Here is a 20,364-nt window from a genome sequence, read left to right as displayed (position 1 = left end):
TTATGTTATAAGTTAGATGAATAATTATTGAATTACCATGATAACAATATATATATACGTATAAGTTTATAAATATATCGTGTTAAATTGTTTTGTATCGCGATAATTTATGATTTGTGTGATAAGTTTATATTTACCGTGTTAAATCTAAATCCTAACCACTATTTTATCAACCCAAACCGATATATAATTTCGTTTTAATTGTAAAATCTAAACCCTAACCACTCCTTTATAAACCCAAACCGACATATAATTTTGTTTTAATTGTAAAATCTAAACCCTAAGCCCTATTTATAAACCCAAACCGATATATAGTTTTGTTTTAATTATAAAATCTAAACATCGAAAATCTATTTAACCATGTTTATTAAAAATATACATATTTTGTTTCCTTATTAAGGATAATTTATTTGTTAAGATAATATATTATTTTTTAAATGTACAATTATATTAATCGCGCTAACTCAGTTATCAGCTAACTTATGATTATAGGGTCAAAATTGTCCAGAAAAAGCAAAACTAATTATGGAATTATCTTTAACATATAATGAATAAAACTTTTATCTAGGTACATACAATGCAATTTTCCCTTCATTAAAAGTTAAAATGATAAAAATATTATGTTTTGTTTCTAAGAATAGTCTTTACTTTAGTTTGAAATCATTTTTCTTTTGAATAAACCTTTTCCGATGATCCGGTAAAAATAGTCTTTACTTTACATTGAAATCTTTTATACATTGAGTTGAGTCATTCTTAGTTTTTACCATAAAAAATAAAAATCCATAATAATAATATATGGTTTTAGTTAATAGATATTGATTTTCTTATAGAAAAAATATTAGATATCCTAAAATGTGAATTTAATTCTCATAAAATCAAAAATAAATAAATTTATGAATAATCCTAATATAAAATTTTAATTTAATTTATGAGTAATTTAATTTAAAATCTATTACATAAAACATAAGAATCTAAATTATAAATTTAGCAAAAAGAATTATATGGATAAATTTAATTGACTATGACTTTTGCTTATAGGAAGCTTAAGTGGTCTAATTTTAATTTGATAAAAAGATCAAGGTAACATCAATATGATGATCCATCTCACTGACTTTATGCTAATGTAAAATTGAATTTACTTTTCAATGTTTGGTTTTTATATACGTTTCGTGTCTATCCCTTATATACATATTTTTTTTTCTTTCTAATACTGATTTCCTAACAACGTTGGTTATCAAATTATTATTTGTTTAGTTTTTATTGGCTTGGATCCGAAGATTTTCATATCTCTTTCTTTTTCCCCACTCTTATATATAGTAGTATCCCTTACATAGCTTTTCTTTCTCACTTGCACTTCTCTTTTTCTTTCTTTCTTTCTTCTCATTGGTCTCTCTTACTTCTTTCTTGTTAAATCCAAAACAGTTTCGTTCCATCTACATATGTGATTGGCCGGAGAAGGAAAACATTTGAAGGAAGAGAGATGGCTCCAAGAGGATCCATCATGATGATAACAAAGATGATGATGATGATGATAGTGATGATGATGATGATAGATAAGAAGACATGCATCTGTGCGGACATTTCTAGAGGCAGTTTCCCAAAGGGCTTTGTCTTTGGAACTGCTTCCTCTGCTTTTCAGGTCCCTTCTCCTCTCCCCACTCTCTCCTCTTTCTTTTGTTTTCTTTCTAATTTATTTATTAATTTTTTATTTTTTTGAGTTATTAATAGACTCCTTCCTTTAAAAGATTCACCAATTAGGTCACATCAGAACATATAAAGATCACATGTGATATGTTTATATTCCCACAAAATACTGTATGATCAAATGTATTTTTGTTTTCTTATATGTTCTTTGGAAAACCTGGTCCATATAAATTGATAAACAAACGAGTGCATGACGCGTAAACCAAGCCATGTTCATCATTCACGGGTAGCCAATATATAGAGTTACTCCTCTTTTTGTGGTTTCGGTTTTTTTCCACAATATTAGGTTTTTGATTTCAAACAACGACCCATTCTTTTGCACATTTTCACAATCTTCACCTTTATCTTTTTCTACTTTCTTTTTTTCTTTTCAATTCCATTATAACCAAAGTCAAGTTGAAACCAAAGTCTTTTTTGGTCTCACAATGTTCCTCACCTAACCAAAGCACACCCAATTAATGTTTCAAATACCTTTTATTATTTTTCTGGTTGGAATTTGGGCTGAGTGTTGAAAACACCAAATTGCATAAGCAAATGGACCTACTGTATATATCACCTAGTATGTTATAGTAAAATTTAATGATATATATCAATTAATGGCTGCAGCACGAAGGAGCAGTGAAGGCAGATGGTAGAGGTCCTACGATATGGGACACATTTTCCCACACTTTTGGTAAAATCACCGATTTTAGCAATGCCGATGTTGCTGTTGATCAGTATCATCGTTACGAGGTAACCACCAAATTTTAAATAACAAAAAATATCAATCCATTATACATTTCATTAACAAAGTGTGTTAACTGAAACAGGAAGATGTACAACTTATGAAGAATATGGGAATGGACGCTTACAGATTCTCCATTTCTTGGACTCGCATCTTTCCAAGTATATATATATGTTCTTCTAAACTTTTTTTTTTTAAATTTTGTTTATTCTATAGTTTTGCTTAAGATTAAGTATTTAATGATACTAATTAGGAAGTATTTAATGATAATTCAAATTCTGGTAATAATATTATGTATGGTTTACAGATGGCGTGGGACAAATAAATGAAGCTGGAATCGATCACTACAATAAACTCATTGATGCTTTACTTGCTAAAGGTATTTTATTTATTTCGTTTCTTTTTTGTTCCATGATTTTAAGGGTTTAATAAGTCTATAATATAATCTCAAATTCTATAGTACTCATATACAATGAACATCAATATATCATTGAATATGATTTCTTCATTAAATTGTGGTTGGTCGCGTTCCACTTGTAAATAAACAAAAATAATTATTGTAGGGATCGAGCCGTACGTGACGTTATACCATTGGGACCTTCCTCAGGCACTCCATGATCGATACCTCGGTTGGCTAAACCCACAAATCATGTAATATTCCATACAAAAACCATAGAAATATTCAATAAACTTATATTAATTATATAGACACGTAGAAACTAATTTCAAAAGGCGATATTTGTAGAAATGATTTTGCAGCTTATGCGGAGGTTTGTTTCCAGAGATTTGGAGATAGAGTGAAGCATTGGATTACATTCAATGAACCACACACATTCGCGATACAAGGCTATGACGTTGGGCTACAAGCTCCAGGCCGTTGCACCATTCTTTTTAAGCTCACTTGTCGTTCAGGGAACTCATCCACTGAGCCTTACATTGTCGGTCACAATGTTATTCTAACTCACGCCACCGTATCTGATCTCTATAAGAAAAAGTATAAGGTAAGTCAATATATATATATACTATATTTGGAAACATGATGCTAGATGAAAATAAGATAAAAGTTTTGATACATAATTATAATGATTAGGCAAAACAAGGAGGTTCGTTAGGGATAGCGTTTGATGTAATGTGGTTCGAACCGGAGTCAAACAAGACAGAGGACATTGAAGCTGCACAAAGAGCTCAAGACTTTCAACTTGGCTGGTATATATATATGTATTTTTAAACGACTTATTGTGTTCTATAAATTATATTAAGTGACAAGTTTGATAATACCTGATATGTCTTTGATTAGGTTCTTGGATCCGTTGATGTTTGGGGATTACCCGAGCTCGATGAGAAGCAGAGTAGGAAGCAGATTACCAGTTTTTACGAAGTCTCAATCTGCTTTGGTGAAGGGTTCTCTAGATTTCGTAGGGATTAATCACTACACAACGTACTACGCAAGGAACAATGCCACTAATCTCATTGGCACTCTCCTACACGACGCTATTTCTGATTCTGGAACCGTTACTCTACGTAAAATACTTTTACTTATCCCTCACGTAAACCCTAGTCATGAGTATCTGATATTAATTAATCTTCTTTGTTTTGTACGTTTCAGCGTTCAAGGGTTTAAGCGCTATTGGAGATAGGGTAAGAAACGTGTTAGACTCGTACTTAGTTATTCAAATTCCAAAAATGATTACTACTGACCGAAATTTCTAAACATGTAATATTTCGTTGTTGATGTTGGGACAGGCAAGTTCAATATGGTTGTACATAGTGCCTAGAGGGATGAGAAGCTTGATGAATTACGTCAAACAAAGATATGGAAACCCTCCAGTCTTTATCACTGAAAATGGTAAAACACACATCTTTGAAACTCACTAGATACAAGAAACAGAGTTTGTAAATGTATATCATGATCTGTTTTTGTTTGTGTAGGAATGGACGACGCAAACAATTTCCTGATCTCAAGAAAAGACGCTCTCAAAGATTCAAAGAGAATCAAATACCATCATGATTATCTTTCGAGCTTACAAGCTTCGATCAAAGAGGATGGATGCAATGTGAAAGGTTACTTTGTTTGGTCGCTGTTGGACAATTGGGAATGGGCAGCAGGTTACAGCTCAAGGTTTGGTCTCTACTTCGTTGATTACAGAGACAACCTCAAGAGATACCCTAAGGACTCTGTTCAATGGTTCACTTCTTTCTTGAACTCCACTTCTTGATTTCCCATTAATCGCATTATGTATACTAAACTTTATGAATAGTTATGGATTTCAGTTTAGAAATATATATATTAAATCAAGACTTGTACTCTAGTGTTTTTGATAGTGTTGTCTATATATTATTATACGGTTTTGAATCCGCATATTACAAATTGTTGAAAAAAACCAAAACAATACACAAAACATCATAAGTTACTTGTCATTTATCCAAAACGTATTAAAAATAAATAATTAAATAGTGAATGCACCAAATCAACGAATTCATGATTATCATATCAGATTTATATATATATATATATATAAATTACCGGTTAATAACTTAAATAAATGCAAAGATAATACCGTATTCATGATTGAAAAACAGAGTTGCTTAAATTTGGTTTTAACTCATCTTTATAAAAACCATCGATAATGATAATCCCTTTCAAGCAAAATCTTAAAAAAAAAAACTCATCTTTATAATTAATGATAGCAAAGAGTTATTATAAAATCATGAGATAAGTGTACAAAGTGAGTCAAAATCCTTAAATAAGGTTTAATTAACGTCTTAAATCTTTGTTAGTCAATTTTGCAGACAAATTAATCTTATTATTATGGTAACATTGGTAAGTGATAATGATATAGTAAATAATAGTTGAACCTAAAAAAGAAAAATAGCGTGTGGGATTTATCAGAAGCAATAAATAAAAAGTAGAAATGTGCAAGTCAAGTGGGTGAGAGAGGAGAGTGTATTTATTTATAAATCTGAGAACATATCATCTTCTGCTCATTCCATCGTCTTCGCCGCAACAATCTCTTTTGCTTTCTCTCTCTCTCTCGTTCTTCACCGGCAACAACAAGCCCCAACTCTATCAAGTCTCTCAAGCAACAAGACCTGAGAGGTAAAAGTACTCAATTTCGATCGCTCGTTCGTTAATGTATCGTTTTTTTCGATGATCCTGTTCGGTATTTCGTTATTATCTGTTTCGTCGGTGGTTCTCTTCTCTCCCGCTTTTTGATCGTAGAAACCAAAGTTTGTGTTTTTACGTTTTGTGATCAGAAGAACTAGATTGGTCCAAGTGCATTGCGCTATAATTGTCAAAAGTTGTGGGAATTTTATATAGTTTGAAAGCATGTTCTTTGAAATTGAGAGATCTAAGCTTACAAGGTGTTTGATTTATTGCCGCACTTGTCCATCCTTTAAACAGATCCATGTGTTTTGATTTTTTTTATCTATAAATCCGGTTCTGTGTATTACTTACTTTTGATCTCTCTACTGGACGAATCAATATATATGGCCATCATCGACTTGTAGTTGTTGGAAATTGTTACATTGTTGTTTGTCTCCATTAAAGGTTTTGCCTTTGTATAATTGACTAATTTCCACTCTCGTCGACTATATCATTCATGGCTTTGTATTGTCAGGAGGAGTTTTGATATTCAGACATGGTGAAGATATGCTGCATTGGCGCTGGCTATGTGGGTGGTCCAACCATGGCAGTGATGGCTCTTAAGTGTCCTGAGATTGAAGTAGCTGTTGTGGATATCTCTGAACCGAGGATCAATGCCTGGAACAGTGATCGGCTTCCTATTTACGAGCCAGGCTTGGACGATGTGGTGAAACAGTGCAGAGGGAAAAACCTCTTTTTTAGCACAGACGTGGAAAAACATGTCTTTGAGAGTGACATTGTGTTTGTCTCAGTCAACACTCCAACCAAAACACAAGGTCTTGGTGCTGGCAAAGCTGCTGATCTTACTTACTGGGAGAGTGCTGCTCGGATGATTGCTGATGTCTCCAAATCTAGCAAAATCGTTGTTGAGAAGTCCACAGTTCCTGTGAGAACTGCGGAAGCTATCGAGAAGATACTGACTCATAACAGCAAAGGCATAGAGTTTCAGATTCTATCCAACCCGGAGTTTCTTGCAGAGGGTACTGCAATTAAGGACCTTTATAATCCAGACCGTGTGCTGATTGGTGGTAGGGATACTGCAGCGGGGCAAAAGGCTATTAAAGCTTTAAGAGATGTTTATGCTCATTGGGTTCCAGTGGAACAAATCATTTGCACAAACCTCTGGTCTGCTGAGCTCTCTAAGCTTGCAGCAAATGCATTCTTGGCTCAGAGGATATCATCTGTCAATGCCATGTCAGCTCTATGTGAGGCAACTGGTGCTGATGTTACACAGGTTGCGCATGCCGTGGGTACGGATAGTAGAATTGGTCCCAAGTTCTTGAATGCTAGTGTTGGTTTTGGTGGATCATGTTTCCAAAAAGACATCCTAAATCTTATCTATATATGTGAGTGCAACGGCTTGCCTGAAGCAGCTAATTACTGGAAGCAAGTCATAAAGGTGAACGACTATCAGAAAATCCGTTTTGCAAACCGGGTTGTTTCTTCAATGTTTAACACAGTCTCAGGCAAGAAAATCGCAATCCTCGGTTTTGCTTTCAAGAAGGACACAGGTGACACGAGAGAGACTCCAGCCATTGATGTTTGTAACAGATTAGTTGCTGACAAGGCCAATCTGAGCATATACGACCCACAAGTCCTTGAAGAGCAGATTAGAAAAGATCTTTCCATGGCGAGGTTTGACTGGGACCACGCGGTTCCTCTTCAGCAGATTAAAGCTGAAGGTAGCTCAGAGCAAGTGAACATCGTCTCAGATGCTTACGAAGCAACAAAAGATGCGCACGGCCTTTGTGTCTTAACCGAGTGGGATGAGTTCAAATCCTTGGACTTCAAGAAAATCTTTGACAACATGCAGAAACCCGCTTTCGTGTTCGATGGTAGAAACGTTGTCGATGCAGTGAAGCTGCGTGAGATCGGGTTTATCGTATACTCCATTGGTAAACCGCTTGATTCATGGCTCAAGGACATGCCTGCAGTGGCATGAAGGAGCCAACTTCGACCAAACTATATGTCATTTCTATATAATATAGTATTTAGATTCCTTTCAAATTCTGATTCTCATTGTAACCAAGCTGAAACAGTGATATCTATGTGCTGATTCTGAATCTGCCTAAGTTGGAATAGTTTATGAATAAAAATCTTATAATATCTCTCAATTTATGCCTTAACCATGATAAGACTATCAATATATGGTAAATTCCTCCAACAAAATCTGTGTTTAAATGTGGCATCGAACAAAATAAGGGAATGATGTGTAAAACTTACAAAACATTAAGGACTAGAAAAAAAAGTGTACTGCTCTTAAATTTGGGGTCCAGCTCGATTTCAGGGATTTTTGCGGGTCAAATTTGAATTGTTTTAAAAAGTAGATCCACGAACCGTATCCACTTTTCTCGATATTATCTGCCCTCGTCTCGTCTTCTTCCCCAAATTTTTTCATCGTAAATCCAATTTTTTCTATCCTTTTTTTTTTACTGGAAATTTTCAGTTAATCTTGCAATTGATCTGTGGATTCATCCTTTTCTCGTTTCCCTCTATCTATTGATCCCAATTTTGATCTATTTCGTTCGCCAGAAAAATTCTAGGGTTAGGGTTGTTCATCTCCTCTCTAGTTGTTTAATATCTTGATCCATCGTTTTATTTCGCTATTTACATCTATTATCATAAATATTCCTATTAAATTTTATGTCAATTTGGTGTTTTTCGTCCCCGATTAGGATTTAGGGCTCATATTTTCCGATCTATCTCAGGGCGTTCTAGATCTGTAAATTATTAGAGGGCTTTTTCTTGATTTGTATAGATTTGGTCAATTCTTATCCATTCCACACTTGATTTGTTTAAATTTTATGGTAGACCGGAGTCTAGGGTTAGGGCTTTTTCTGATTTGGGGATTTTCGAATTTTTCCAGCTTAAGCTTCTAAACCCCTAAAGTTCTATTGGCTTTCCCTGTTTTATCGCATTCCATCCTTTGTGGTGTTAGCCTGAAACCTTGTCCGAGCTTTTCCCCTTCAGAGAGGTAATTAACACGTATGTTAACTGGACATTTATTCTTGTCTGAACAGGTCCTCTTTAGCCTTAGTACTTATGTTAGTTTCTTGTTGTGGTGCATGTCTGTTAAAGTAGCATGATAGTATAGTTATTGTCTCTAGGGGAACTTATACAGTTAGCCATCCTATTTAGGGTTTGTATGAGGTCTCTTCCATGCATTTTCTCCAACTGTGTGGGGGAATCATTTACTTTATTCACTGTGAAAATGCGCATGTTGTTGCTTTATTGTTCTATTTATAAGTATTTGTGATCCGAATTTTACTTTTATGTTCTTTTCTTCCTGTGAGTTACAATTTATCACCCATTATGCAGGTTGAAAATGGGATTCAAGCGCCCTTTTGAAGATGAGAAATATCATGAGCTCCCACTCAAACATTCAAGACAGCTTGGCTATACCGATAAGTCGACTCAGTTTGAAGAATTTAGTCCTCGCCATGCTCTTTTTCAGAAACCTGTTGCCACGGGTAAATATTACGTGTCCTTATAACTTCTTTGTAGGATTTAGTCTTGTTTTGAAAGGAATAAACTTGCTTATGTGATTTGCTGTTTTCTTTTGAGTGGGGTTACTGGACAATAGTGAATGAAGGAAATCTGTGTAAGTCACAGGGCGGTGAATCATCTGATGGTGATATGTTTGAAGAGTCCAATTTTGTTTACCCCAGTCATGACATGGATGATACTTTTACATGGGTTACAAACGGTTGTGGTGGAAGAGATGCAACACACTCTCCCCATTCTGGAAAGTTTTTCGAGCTGGATGTACCTCCAAGAGTGTTTGCTCCTGTTGAGAATTTCTATTCTTTCCTCTTGGACCAACCTGCCAGAAAGCAAGTGCCCATAGGACCAGGTTTTCAAGCCGAAATTCCTGAATGGGAAGGTAGGCAGACTGGGTGTATAGAACCCACAGGCACGACGGTTCAAAGTCACAATATTGAATGTGCTTATGGTGAGAAGTTTTTTGGTACGTGTGTTGTTCCCATGCCTGCTTTGAATACATTTGCACATATGGATGACATAGTAGGGAAGGGTAGAAAGTTCTGTATCTGCCGGGACAGGGGTTCTGTCAGGTGTGTGGGCCAGCACATCCAAGAAGCTAGAGAAGAATTAGTCAAGGCATTTGGAAGTGAGAGATTTAAAGACCTGGGCTTATGTGATATGGGGGAAGCAGTTGCATGGAACTGGAGTGATGAAGATGCACAACTTTTTCATGAGGTTGTTTATTCCAATCCTGTTATATCGGGTCGGAACTTTTGGAAACACTTGGAAGCTGCATTTTGTTCCCGAACTCAGAAGGAGATTGTTAGCTTCTACTTTAATGTTTTTATCCTCAGAAGAAGAGCCATACAGAACAGAACTTATATATTGGATATTGATAGTGATGATGATGAATGGCATGGATGTTATGGTGGCTCTTCGGGTGCTCGAAATGCTGAAGAAGATGAAGAATACTCTGCTATTGAGTCTCCTCTTCATCAAGGGACTGAGAAAGTGTATCCACTTCATCATGAAGAGGGTGAAGAAAATTCCAGTAATAGCTGCAATGATGAAGATGATGATGACTATGTTGATACTAGAGAGAGTGGCACTGGACTGTATGATGAGCAGAAGATGAATTCAACAGTCGAATATATGGATAGAGTTTCTGGGAACAATGGGGAGAGACTGAACGTGGAAGATGACTCGTGCACTTCCTTTGAACTTGCACATGATGCAGTCAACTGCGCAAAGAACGATGAGACTGTTACTGGAGAGGATCAGAAGAAGGTGGAGAGTATTGATGATCCCATGGGCACTAAAGTTGGGAATGTAATGAAGTGCACAAATGTGTCAACAAATGGCAGAAACCTTGAACCAACCCAAAGCATCATGGAAGAGATATTTGGTCATGGATCCTGGGCAAGAAACAAGTGAAGAAGCAACATCATTCTCAACAACTTGCCAGAATCATGGGAGAGATATTCGGGTTTTATGGGGTCCTCCTACAAAAAATTGTTCCTATTTAAAAGTAGAGAGAACGGGGAGAGAGAGAGAGAGAGAGACTTTTAGACTAAGAATTTTTCAGCCTTTGTTTTCTCATGTGGAATCTTGTGAATGGGCTGGTGTTTCTACTTTTCTTGGGTCCCTCTTGCTCAAAATCCTTACTTAGAATGTCAGAATCTCTCTGATTTGCAGAAAAGATTTTCTCTTCATCGATCTTTAAATTTTGTTCATGAAGTTTGAAGGCAAAAGTTTGGCTTTTGCCTTAAGAAACCATCATCATGAGTAACAAAACAAAAAAAAAAACCGAACACTTTTGAACATGTAAAAGAGATACAAAAATCTAACATTTGTAAGATTAGGTGGCTAAAGGGTTTGAAAAAGGAAGAAGAAGATGTTCATTGTTAAACACAAAAGAAAAGAGAAAAACAATAATATTCAATGCCAAAGTTTGTTGCTTTAGAATAGGAGAATATGTGGGCAGAGCTAATTATGATGGTTCTCTCAAGGACAACGTTTTAAGGCTTTGTTGTATGGACGTCGAGAAGTCTCTATTAATCTCCCTTGGCCTTGTGTGTTTGGCCCCATGGTTTGTTATACACCCACTGGCCACTACTAACCCGAATAAGAGTGTTCTAATTCAACCAGTCTTACAATACTTTTTATCTAATAAGGAAAAAAATCTTCCATAGCAAAAAAAATTGAAACTTTTTCCGTAAATGTGTGATCTTTATGAAATATATATGAGTTAAGAAAATGGTGAGAGATTAGAACGAAGTGGCCAAAAAGATCTTGACCGTCCAATAGCTTTCTCTCCTTTTTTTCTTTTTCTTTCATATCTTCTTTTTTTATTTTTGATTCCATGCATGAATTGAACAACACACACACACCGGGAGAGATGGAGAGAGAAAGAGAAGAGATAGTGTTTTGGTTTGTTGAGTAGGAATAGATCCAAAAATGCAGCTGACCTTTGATTACTCGTGTTAGCAACACTTCTCTTTCTTTTCATTTGTTTGTCATTTCCTCTCCCAAACTAAAAAGAAAAAAAATCGAAACTTTATAGAGAGATACTATACTGTGTGAAATTACACAAAAAAGCTTGTTTTACCTTTCTCCCTTCGCTTGAAGGTCGGATCTTGTACTTAGCTAAGATAGAAACTGTCACATCTCTAAATCTGATCACAGAGAAAGAATCAAACTTGCTGCTTCTTTTTCTCTTTTCTCTGTAGCATTTGGGGAATTTTCAGTTTTGTCGGTTTCTGCAGCATTCTTCTTGTTCAAGAGATTTTGGTTTGAGGTAAGCAAGCAAACTCATTCAGGATTAATCATATAAAAATGGCTTCTTTTGCTTTCGTTTTGTAAAGGAAACCTTTTTGATTCTTTTGCTTGTTTGGTGTTTGATCATTTGTCTAAGAGAAGATTCAAAAAATTTCATATGGAGGAAGAGAAAGAGAAGAAGTTTGTGTGCAAGTTCTGTTTCAAGGTGTTTCCTTCTGGGAAATCACTCGGAGGTCACATTAGGATTCACTCGAACGAGAATTTTGTTGATTCAGATCGTTACAATGGTAGTTACAAGAAGAAGAAGAGGTTGGTGGATCAGAGAGAGAAGCAGCAGCAACAACAACAACAAGTTTGTTGCAGAGAATGTGGTAAAGGGTTCGTTTCTATGGAAGCTCTTAGCGTTCACATGGCTTGTCACTCTGAGGGAGAGAAGATGTTGATAGATTACCAATCTGATACTGAGTCTGAGACTTCCTCTGCTCCTACGAGGAAAAGATCCAGGAGGGTAATTGATCAGAAACATAAACAACAACATTTTTGCAAAGATTGTGATAGAGGGTTCGTTTCTTTTAAAGCTCTTAGCGTTCACATGGCTTTCCACTCTGAAGGAGAGAAGATGTTGATGGATAGCCAATCTGATACTGAGACTTATTCAGCTCCTACGGGGAAAAGATCCAAGAGAGTGATGAGAAGATCCAATTCAGAATCTTTTAGTAGTGGGAGCTTGTCTTTTGCTTCTGATATTGACCAAGAAGATGGGGAGGGGGCTTATACTTTGGTGATGTTGTCGAGAGATTTTAGTTACAAGAAAAAATGTAACTTGGTGATGAACTCTCTGGGTGAATCATCTGACAACAACTCTGGGATTGTTGAGACTAAGTCATCTTCAGGAGAGGAGCTAAAGACCTTAAATGTGAAAAAGCAGATTTTAGAGATAGATAAAGTTGTAGACGATGACCAATTGAGATCTGCTTATAGTAATGGTGTTAGTCTCTGTGATTCAGATGGCTCTGATTCTGATTACTTCATGAATGGGCCAAAGGAGTCGGACTCAGACATTTCAGTTGACGGATCTCTGAGGAACACTGGATTTGGATCTGGATTCAACAACTCATTGAACATATTGAAGAATAGTGATGAGAGAAGATCAAAGTATGAACTGAGCAAAAGCAAAAGGGTCTTGTTTTCTTATGAGACTGATTCATGTGCAAACACTAACAGCAAGATTCATAGGTACAGAGATAGCAAATCTCCAGTGGTCAAGAAAGCAGGTGTTGAAAAGAAGAAAAGCAAAGGTCACGAGTGCCCAATTTGCTTCAGGGTGTTCAAATCAGGACAAGCTTTAGGTGGTCATAAGAGATCACATTCCTTTGGTAACCAAGAACACAACCAAGCATCTGAAATGCGTAACCGAATCGATCTCAATGTTCCTGCTTCAGATATTGATGAATGAAATCAGAACCTGAAACTAGAACTTTTTTTTGCTTGTTTCTTTGCTCCACATTTTCAAAAATTGCTCAAGGTTTGGAAGATAGATCAAAAAGTTTTTTGATTTGTTCATATAAAGCTGCTCATCACTTAGAAGAGCCAATTCTTTTCTTTATGAATTCAAGTGTTGGATGTATATATCTGCAGCTTTCTAGGGACCTTTACTGTTTCTTACAGAGAACTTCATTCTTATTGTCTTCAAAGAAAGCTGTCATCTTTAACTTTCCATTTTTGTTTCCAGCTTTCACCTCTTTCCTCTGTTTTCATATTGCCAAAATCAAAACCTAGACAAGAGCAAACGCCACTGTCTCTTGCTTTTATGATGATGTTTTGATTTTAACAACAACAAAAAAAAAAAAGATTTGTGTTCATGTGTTTAATATAAGATGTTGATTCAATTGAAGGGAGGAGAAAGCAAAATAAATGAATAGAAAACCCAAAACAACTTTAAATACCAAATATGGTATTTTCACTAAATAGGGGGATCAGATAAGACTCTTATTGGGCCAGTGATAGCCTAAACATGTCGAACCCCAATAAAGACCCAATAGATAGCTTGACACTCACGAAACAATTCAAAAACACGTTCTCTTGTAGCATCTGAGGAATTTTCAGGTTTGTAGCATTCTTGTTCAGAGATTTTGGTTTTAAGTAAACCTATTTAGGATTAGTTTATACAAATGGGTTCTTTTGAAAGCATCTTATAAAGAAAGAAACCTCTTTTCTTGATTCTTGCTTGTTTTGTGTTTGATCATTTGCTAGGAGAAGATTCAAACTTGGTATGGCGGACGGGGAAGAGAAGAAGTTTGTATGCAAGGTCTGTTACAAGGAGTTTCCTTCTGGTAAATCACTCGGAGGTCACATTAAAATTCATTCAGATCATTACAAAGGAAACAAGAAGAAGAGGTTGGTGGGTCAGAGAGAGAAGCAGCAACAGCAACAAGTTTGTTCTCACTCTGAGGAAGATGAGATGTCTCTGGATAGCGAATCTGATTCTGAGTCTGAGGTTTCCTCAGCTCCCACGAGGAAAAGATCCACGAGGGTGATTGATCAGAAACATAAACAACAGCATTCTTGCAAAGAATGTCGTAACAAGTTCGTTTCTTTGAAAGCTCTTAGAGCTCACATGGCTTGTCACCGTAAGGGAGAGGAGATGTTAATGGATAGCGAATCTGATACTGAGTCTGAGACTTCCTCATCTCCTACGAGGAAAAGATCCAAGAGGGTGATGGCTGAGGAGCATAAACAACAACGTTTTTGCCAAGTCAGAGGCTGTGGTAAAGGGTTCGTTTCTTTTAAAGCTTTTAACGCTCACATGGCTTGTCACTCTGAGAAAGATACTAAGATGTTGATGGATAGCCATGAGTTTGAGACTTCCTCAGATTCTAAGAGGGAAAGGTCCAAGAAAGTGACTATAAGATCAGATTCAGAATATTTTAGTAGTGGGAGCTTGTCTTTTGGTTCTGAGACAGACCAAGATGCTGGAAGGGCGGCTTGTATTTTGTTGATGGTTAATAGCGGAGATAGTTACGAGAATATATATAACTGGGAGATGAACTCTCGGGATAAGTCATCTGAGAAAAACTCCAGGATTGTTAAGACTAAGTCATCTTCAGGAAAGAAGCTTAAGATATTTAACGTGAAGAGTCAAGTTTTAGAGACAGGTAAAGTTGCAGACGGTGACCAATTGAGATCTGCTGATGATAATGGTGTTATTGATCTCTGTGATTCAGATGGATCTGAATTCATGAATAGCTCAAAGAAGTCAGACTCAGACATCTCTGTTGACGGATCTCCTAAGAACACTGGATTTGGAGCTGGATTCAACAACTCAAACAGGTTAAGGAATAGTGATAAGGGAGGATCAAAGTATGATCTGAGAACAAGCAAAAGGGGCTTGTTTTCTTATGAAACTGATTCATCTGCAGACACAAACAGGAAGATTCATAGGTTCAGAGACAGCAAAGATCCAGTGGTTAAGAAAGCAGGTGGTGGAAAGAAGAACAGGAAAATACATAAGTGCCTTATATGCTTCAAAGTGTTTAAATCAGGCCAAGGTTTAGGTGGTCACAAGAGATTGCATATGGCACTGGGAACCAAGAACACAACCAAGTAACTGAAGTGCGTTACCAATTCGATCTCAATCTTCCTGCAGCTGCGGATACTGATGATGAAGAATGAATCGAGCTTGAAACTTTAGAACTCATCCCTGTTTCTTCTTCTCTTTGGTTGTTTCATCCCCTCTTTTCGTTTGTTTGCTTTCTCCAGATTTTATAAGTTGCTTACGTGCTAAAAAGTTTTTTGATTTGTTCATATAAATCTGCTTATCACTTAGAGCCAATTCTTGTCTGTTATGAATTCGAGTGTTGGATGTATATTATCTTCAGCTTTCTAGGGACCTTTCATGTTTCTTACAGAGAACTTCATTCTTCTTGTCTTCAAAGAAAGCTTTCCATCTTTAAGCTTCTCCATTTTTATTTCAAGCTTTCACCTATAAAGCCTTCCTCTGTATTCATATTACCTAAAACAAAGTCAAGATAAGAACCATTGTCTCTTGCTTTTATATATAATGATGTTTTGATTGTAAATACAAAGAGTAGCTGCAAGCCTGCAACGTATACAGACATTAAGCAGTTGTTTATAAGGAAGACCAATTAATTACATTATCACACTTGTGGTTTAATAGGGCAGTGGGGGATTCAGATAAGAAGAACCAAGAGATAGCTTGAGACTCACGAAACAACTCAAATACACGTTCTCTTGTATGAATTAAGGACGCTTGTCTACACATTTCATATGAAATAACGTAGTAGACCCATGAGTTTGTACGTGTACTGTATAAAGCTCGTGAAAATGAAATAAATCAATCGAAAATGTATAATATAAAGTTCACGGGTTAGTATTTATGTCTATGAGAACGAAACTAAGCAAAGGTGACCCACATTTTTGTAATAAGAACCAGTTTTGGCCTCTCTCTCTCATTTACTAAAACAAACCGTCATAACATCGATTCATGTGCATCTTCTGTGTTGCATTTAAATCCCAATTTGTTTTGTATCCACCAAAATCTCTCCTTCCCTCGATCTCTCAAGTTTTTAAAAACTTTTCCTTCTCCAAGAACCTCTCATCACTTTCTCTCTCGTTCTCTCTTGGAAACCTAACAATGACGACGACGGCTCGTATGAACCGTCCGATCTTGATCCTTCTCCTCTTCGTCTCTTTACTTCTCAAAACCTCCACCGCTTCTGCTGCAGCAGTCTCCGGAGAAGGAAACATGACATCAAGAAACTACGGTTACCGAACGCAGCGATTCGTCCCGAGGCTTCACCTGCACCCGTACTACGTGACTCCTCACCGTACGTGCGACTCCTTCACTCGACCGTACGCGCGTTCTATGTGCATTGAGCTGCAGAGAATCCACCGTAGCAGTCGGAAGCAGCCAATTGTTTCTCCTCCTCCGCCGGAGATAGACCCAAGGTACGGCGTCGACAAAAGACTTGTCCCCTCTGGTCCAAACCCGCTTCACAACTAAAACCCTATCCTCCTCATCAAGTTTCTATACATAATAGTGTAATACATATATACAGAGATGACCAACCTTTGTTACATTTTTTTTTTCCTCTTCTTCTTTTAATTAACACATTTCTTGACGTTTCTTGAACATGTACTTCAAGAGAGAGATATATGTGTTTTTCATAGAGTTTTTTCCCTTGATCTTGTTTTGAGGATCTTTCTTGATTATATTCTACTCTCTTGATCTTTTGTAATATGGAGTCCTACGTTATGGGGAGATATTGTAACTATTTCCACGCTTGTTTTTGGGCGTTGTAGAGTGTGGAAACAATCTTGGAAATAGTGTAATTTTTACAAAAGGTCTTTCTGATGAGAAAAATAATTTTGAAAGCTAAGTGGTGTAAAGAGAAGAAAAAAAAGAGTTAGTAATAGTATGGTTGGGAGAGGAGAGGTGGAGGAGAAAAGCATGAGTTCCATTAATTTGGGAGATGTGTATTTATTTATGTAACAACTCTATAAAGTTTTCATTGGTCTATATGAATATTCAACATGCATGCTCTTCTCTCTCTCTCTCTCTCTCTCTCTCGTGTTATATCTCACTGTAAAGATATTTATGTCGCTCGTCTCTGTCAATAGACACTAGTTGACTAGTTGTATAACTTTACTCAGCAAATATTATGTAGCTTGTGAATTGGGATTTCCTTCCAAATTATTATTTTATGTAACATTTACTAATGTTGGCACCGTGTTATATCATCTGATTTAATCAACAGGTTATAAAGTTGTAGACATAGTTTTTATGAAAAGAAAAATGTGAAATTACAGTTCTGATAATTCTTGGTAAAAACTATACTTCCTCGGTTAAGAAAAATGTTAATGTTTTTGGTAATGTGTGTATTTCCTCGGTTAATTAGAGAGTGTGTAGTAGTAGTGTGTATGGAGTTGTAAAAGAAAAAGAAAAAAAAAAGAATTTAAAGTTTTTTATTTATGTAAAAAATACTTCTACTGCGTACGGAAGATGATGATTATACAATTGGAAATCCAAATAGAATAGAACAAGAAAAAAAAATTGGCGAAGAAAGTATTTCAGTTATAAAGTGAAAAAAAAAAAAACAGGAATGCATTTTGGTTATAAGATGAAAAAATTATATAGAATGTTTGTTCGTATTGTTTTCAAAAAAAAAAAAAAAAAAAAAAAGAATGTTTGTTCGTATATACACATAATATTTTTTTTCGGTTTAGGCCATTTAAAATCACTGGACCGGACCGGTTTAATCGCAACAAAATGATGGATTCAGCTAAAAAGTGTCGGATCTTCTCTTTTTTTTTTTTTTTTTTTTTTTTTTCGCTTGAATTTGCTAATTACTTTCTTACATTATTCGTTTGGTTGGCCTTTAATCCCAAAAACAGACTAAACTAATGCGTGTATGTATGTTTCGCTTACACTGATCTTATTAAGCTGAATTAAATCCGCCTAGACAAATGGTCATGTCTTCACTCATTTCTCCTAATCTTTTTTTTTTCTTTCTATTTGACATTAATTAGAGAATTTTGCATATCGTAAATCTTGAATGAATATAATTAATTAATTAATTATTTATTTCATTCGTTCCCAACCCCAAAAAGAAAGCAAATCTGCTAACTTTAGATATGGGAGGAAATTTCAAAGTCTGTTTTATTTGTTTCCTGTTTTTGTGTTCCTCTTTAGCTTGATGGTAGGATCTCTAGTTAACAAGACTACTGTTACATCCCCCATTACTCTCCCTCTCTGGGAAAAAAGTGTCAAGCTTTCTGCTTGATTCTCTTCTCCCACCTTCTCTTTCTCTCTTGCCATCTCAACCTTTCTTTCAAGATTTGATAAGGTATATTCAAAGACTAATGATGATGATTTCACCTTCTTTTTTTTTGTCATTTCTTCTTCTTCTAATGATCCTGCTTCTTATATGTTGTTTTGATTCAGATGGAACAGTTCAAAGAGAGGAAGTTTGTGTGCAAGTTCTGTAGCAAGAGGTTTGCTTGTGGGAAATCACTTGGAGGTCACATCAGAACTCACATGAACAACGAGAACTCTGCTGATTCTGATGATGATGACTCTAATAAGCTCAAGATGATTGATGAAAATGGTGGTCAATCTAGTTACGGTCTCAGAGAGAATCCTAAAAAGAACAAGAGGTTTGTGGATCACAGACGGATGATGGCTCTGAAACAGCAACACCAGCAACTTCTTTGTTGCAGGGAATGTGGTAAAGGTTTTGTATCTTCTAAAGCTCTTTGTGGTCACATGGCTTGTCACTCTGAGAGAGAGAAGATTGTGATGGACAGTCAATCTGATACTGAGGCTTCTTCCTCTCCTATCAGAAGAAGATCCAAGAGAGTTGTTGTGAAACACCACTACAAAGCTAATTTTCTTGTTGGTGATAATGGTATCATGAATCAATCCAATTCAGCTTATTCTGATGCTTCCGGGATCGAGCCTGAGCAGCAGGAAATGGCAATGTCCCTGATGCTGTTGTCCATGGATTCTAGTTTCAAGAAAGGACATAACCTGGTGGTGAACTCTTTCGCTGAGTCATCTGACAACAACTCTGTCATTCTTGAGACTAAGTCATCTTCAGGAGAACAGCTTAAGATGTTCAATGTGAACAATGTTGAAGAGTTATGTAAGAAGAACAAACTTAATGTGGATAACCAGGTGAGATCTGGTGAAGATAATGGTGATGTGCTTTATGATTCAGATAATTCTGATTCTGGCTACTTCAGGAACGGACCAAAGAAGTTGGACTCAGATTTTTCTGTTGATGGGTTCCTCAGGAACACTGGATTTGATAACAGCAAGGCTGTAATGGGATCTGGATCCGGATTCAACAGCTCCCCAGCAAAACAGGATAAGAACTGGAACAGATTCAGGTATAAGGAAGGAGGGTCAGGATCAGGATCAGGGTCAGGTCGTTCTTCTACAAAGTATGATCTGAGAAAAAGCAAACGAGGCTTTCCTTCTTATGGTCGTAAGAAAATCAAGTACGAGTTCACTGAATCTGTCTATGACAGTGGTGAGTATAGCTTGGAAACTGATTCTTGTGCGGACACAAACCGAACTATCAAGATTCATAGTAAATCCCCAATGGTTAAGAAAGCAAGTACTGGTGCAAAGAAGAAAAGCAAAGGTCACGAGTGCCCAATTTGCTTCAGGGTGTTTAAATCAGGTCAGGCTTTAGGTGGTCACAAGAGATCACATTTCATTGGGAATCAAGAACACAGGACTTTGGTGATTCAACACCAAGTAGCTCATGAGATGCATACACTCATCGATCTCAATCTTCCTGCTCCTATCGATGAATGATAATCGAAACCATTGATCTTTTTTTTGTTCTCTTCATTGTTTCCTATCTGTTTATTTATTCTTTTGCTTCAGATTCAAGAATGCTTTTGGTAAGGTAAATCAAAGTTTCATAATCAATCATACAAAGCCTTGGTGCTTTTGTGGCAGAGTTCAATGATAATTCAACTGAAATAGAGAAGTGAAACA

At 36.2% G+C, this 20,364-nt stretch overlaps 7 protein-coding genes across 9 annotated transcripts; all 7 read left to right on the top strand.

Moving 5' to 3' along the window:
• The first annotated feature begins 1,353 nt into the window (after positions 1–1,353).
• LOC17900477 (beta-glucosidase 40) lies at positions 1,354–4,781 on the top strand. Its single transcript, XM_006307207.2, has 11 exons — positions 1,354–1,639; positions 2,311–2,436; positions 2,514–2,589; positions 2,736–2,807; positions 2,992–3,079; positions 3,174–3,429; positions 3,519–3,634; positions 3,726–3,949; positions 4,035–4,066; positions 4,172–4,274; positions 4,358–4,781. Exons 1-11 carry the CDS (start codon positions 1,481–1,483, stop codon positions 4,642–4,644), a joined length of 1,539 nt encoding a protein of 512 aa, XP_006307269.1. The 5' UTR covers positions 1,354–1,480; the 3' UTR covers positions 4,645–4,781.
• A 583-nt stretch (positions 4,782–5,364) lies between these two features.
• Positions 5,365–7,689, top strand: LOC17898747 (UDP-glucose 6-dehydrogenase 1). The gene is made up of 2 exons (XM_006307318.2): positions 5,365–5,525; positions 6,049–7,689. The coding sequence occupies exon 2, from the start codon at positions 6,070–6,072 to the stop codon at positions 7,513–7,515; it is 1,446 nt and encodes a 481-aa protein (XP_006307380.1). The 5' UTR covers positions 5,365–5,525; positions 6,049–6,069; the 3' UTR covers positions 7,516–7,689.
• Positions 7,690–7,922: 233 nt separating this feature from the next.
• LOC17898621 lies at positions 7,923–10,789 on the top strand. 3 transcript variants are annotated; one of them, XM_006307282.2, is made up of 3 exons: positions 7,923–8,117; positions 8,892–9,043; positions 9,157–10,789. In XM_006307282.2, the coding sequence occupies exons 2-3, from the start codon at positions 8,899–8,901 to the stop codon at positions 10,488–10,490; spliced, it is 1,479 nt and encodes a 492-aa protein (XP_006307344.1). In that variant the 5' UTR covers positions 7,923–8,117; positions 8,892–8,898; the 3' UTR covers positions 10,491–10,789. The 3 variants fall into 3 exon arrangements, with proteins under 3 accessions (XP_006307344.1, XP_006307343.1, XP_023645187.1); XM_006307281.2 differs by having other exon boundaries at positions 7,923–8,547; XM_023789419.1 differs by having other exon boundaries at positions 7,923–8,558.
• Positions 10,790–11,442: 653 nt separating this feature from the next.
• LOC17900007 (zinc finger protein ZAT9) lies at positions 11,443–13,550 on the top strand. Its single transcript, XM_006307508.2, has 2 exons — positions 11,443–11,853; positions 11,976–13,550. The coding sequence occupies exon 2, from the start codon at positions 11,992–11,994 to the stop codon at positions 13,288–13,290; it is 1,299 nt and encodes a 432-aa protein (XP_006307570.1). The 5' UTR covers positions 11,443–11,853; positions 11,976–11,991; the 3' UTR covers positions 13,291–13,550.
• Positions 13,551–14,106: 556 nt separating this feature from the next.
• On the top strand, positions 14,107–15,441 carry LOC17898009 (zinc finger protein ZAT4). The gene is made up of 3 exons (XM_023777095.1): positions 14,107–14,268; positions 14,380–14,564; positions 14,745–15,441. The coding sequence occupies exons 1-3, from the start codon at positions 14,107–14,109 to the stop codon at positions 15,439–15,441; spliced, it is 1,044 nt and encodes a 347-aa protein (XP_023632863.1).
• Positions 15,442–16,338: 897 nt separating this feature from the next.
• LOC17897770 (CLAVATA3/ESR (CLE)-related protein 9) lies at positions 16,339–17,217 on the top strand. The gene has a single exon (XM_006304186.2). The coding sequence runs from the start codon at positions 16,339–16,341 to the stop codon at positions 16,855–16,857; it is 519 nt and encodes a 172-aa protein (XP_006304248.1). The 3' UTR covers positions 16,858–17,217.
• Positions 17,218–18,668: 1,451 nt separating this feature from the next.
• Positions 18,669–20,332, top strand: LOC17900354. The gene is made up of 2 exons (XM_006306222.2): positions 18,669–18,700; positions 18,799–20,332. The coding sequence occupies exon 2, from the start codon at positions 18,799–18,801 to the stop codon at positions 20,176–20,178; it is 1,380 nt and encodes a 459-aa protein (XP_006306284.1). The 5' UTR covers positions 18,669–18,700; the 3' UTR covers positions 20,179–20,332.
• The last annotated feature ends 32 nt before the right edge of the window (positions 20,333–20,364 follow it).

The sequence above is a fragment of the Capsella rubella genome, unplaced genomic scaffold (genome assembly GCF_000375325.1).
Source record: "Capsella rubella cultivar Monte Gargano unplaced genomic scaffold, Caprub1_0 scaffold_1, whole genome shotgun sequence".
Classification (NCBI taxonomy): domain Eukaryota; kingdom Viridiplantae; phylum Streptophyta; class Magnoliopsida; order Brassicales; family Brassicaceae; genus Capsella; species Capsella rubella.
Note: the sequence above shows the minus strand (reverse complement) of the source record. Positions and strands in the feature narration are given on the sequence as shown.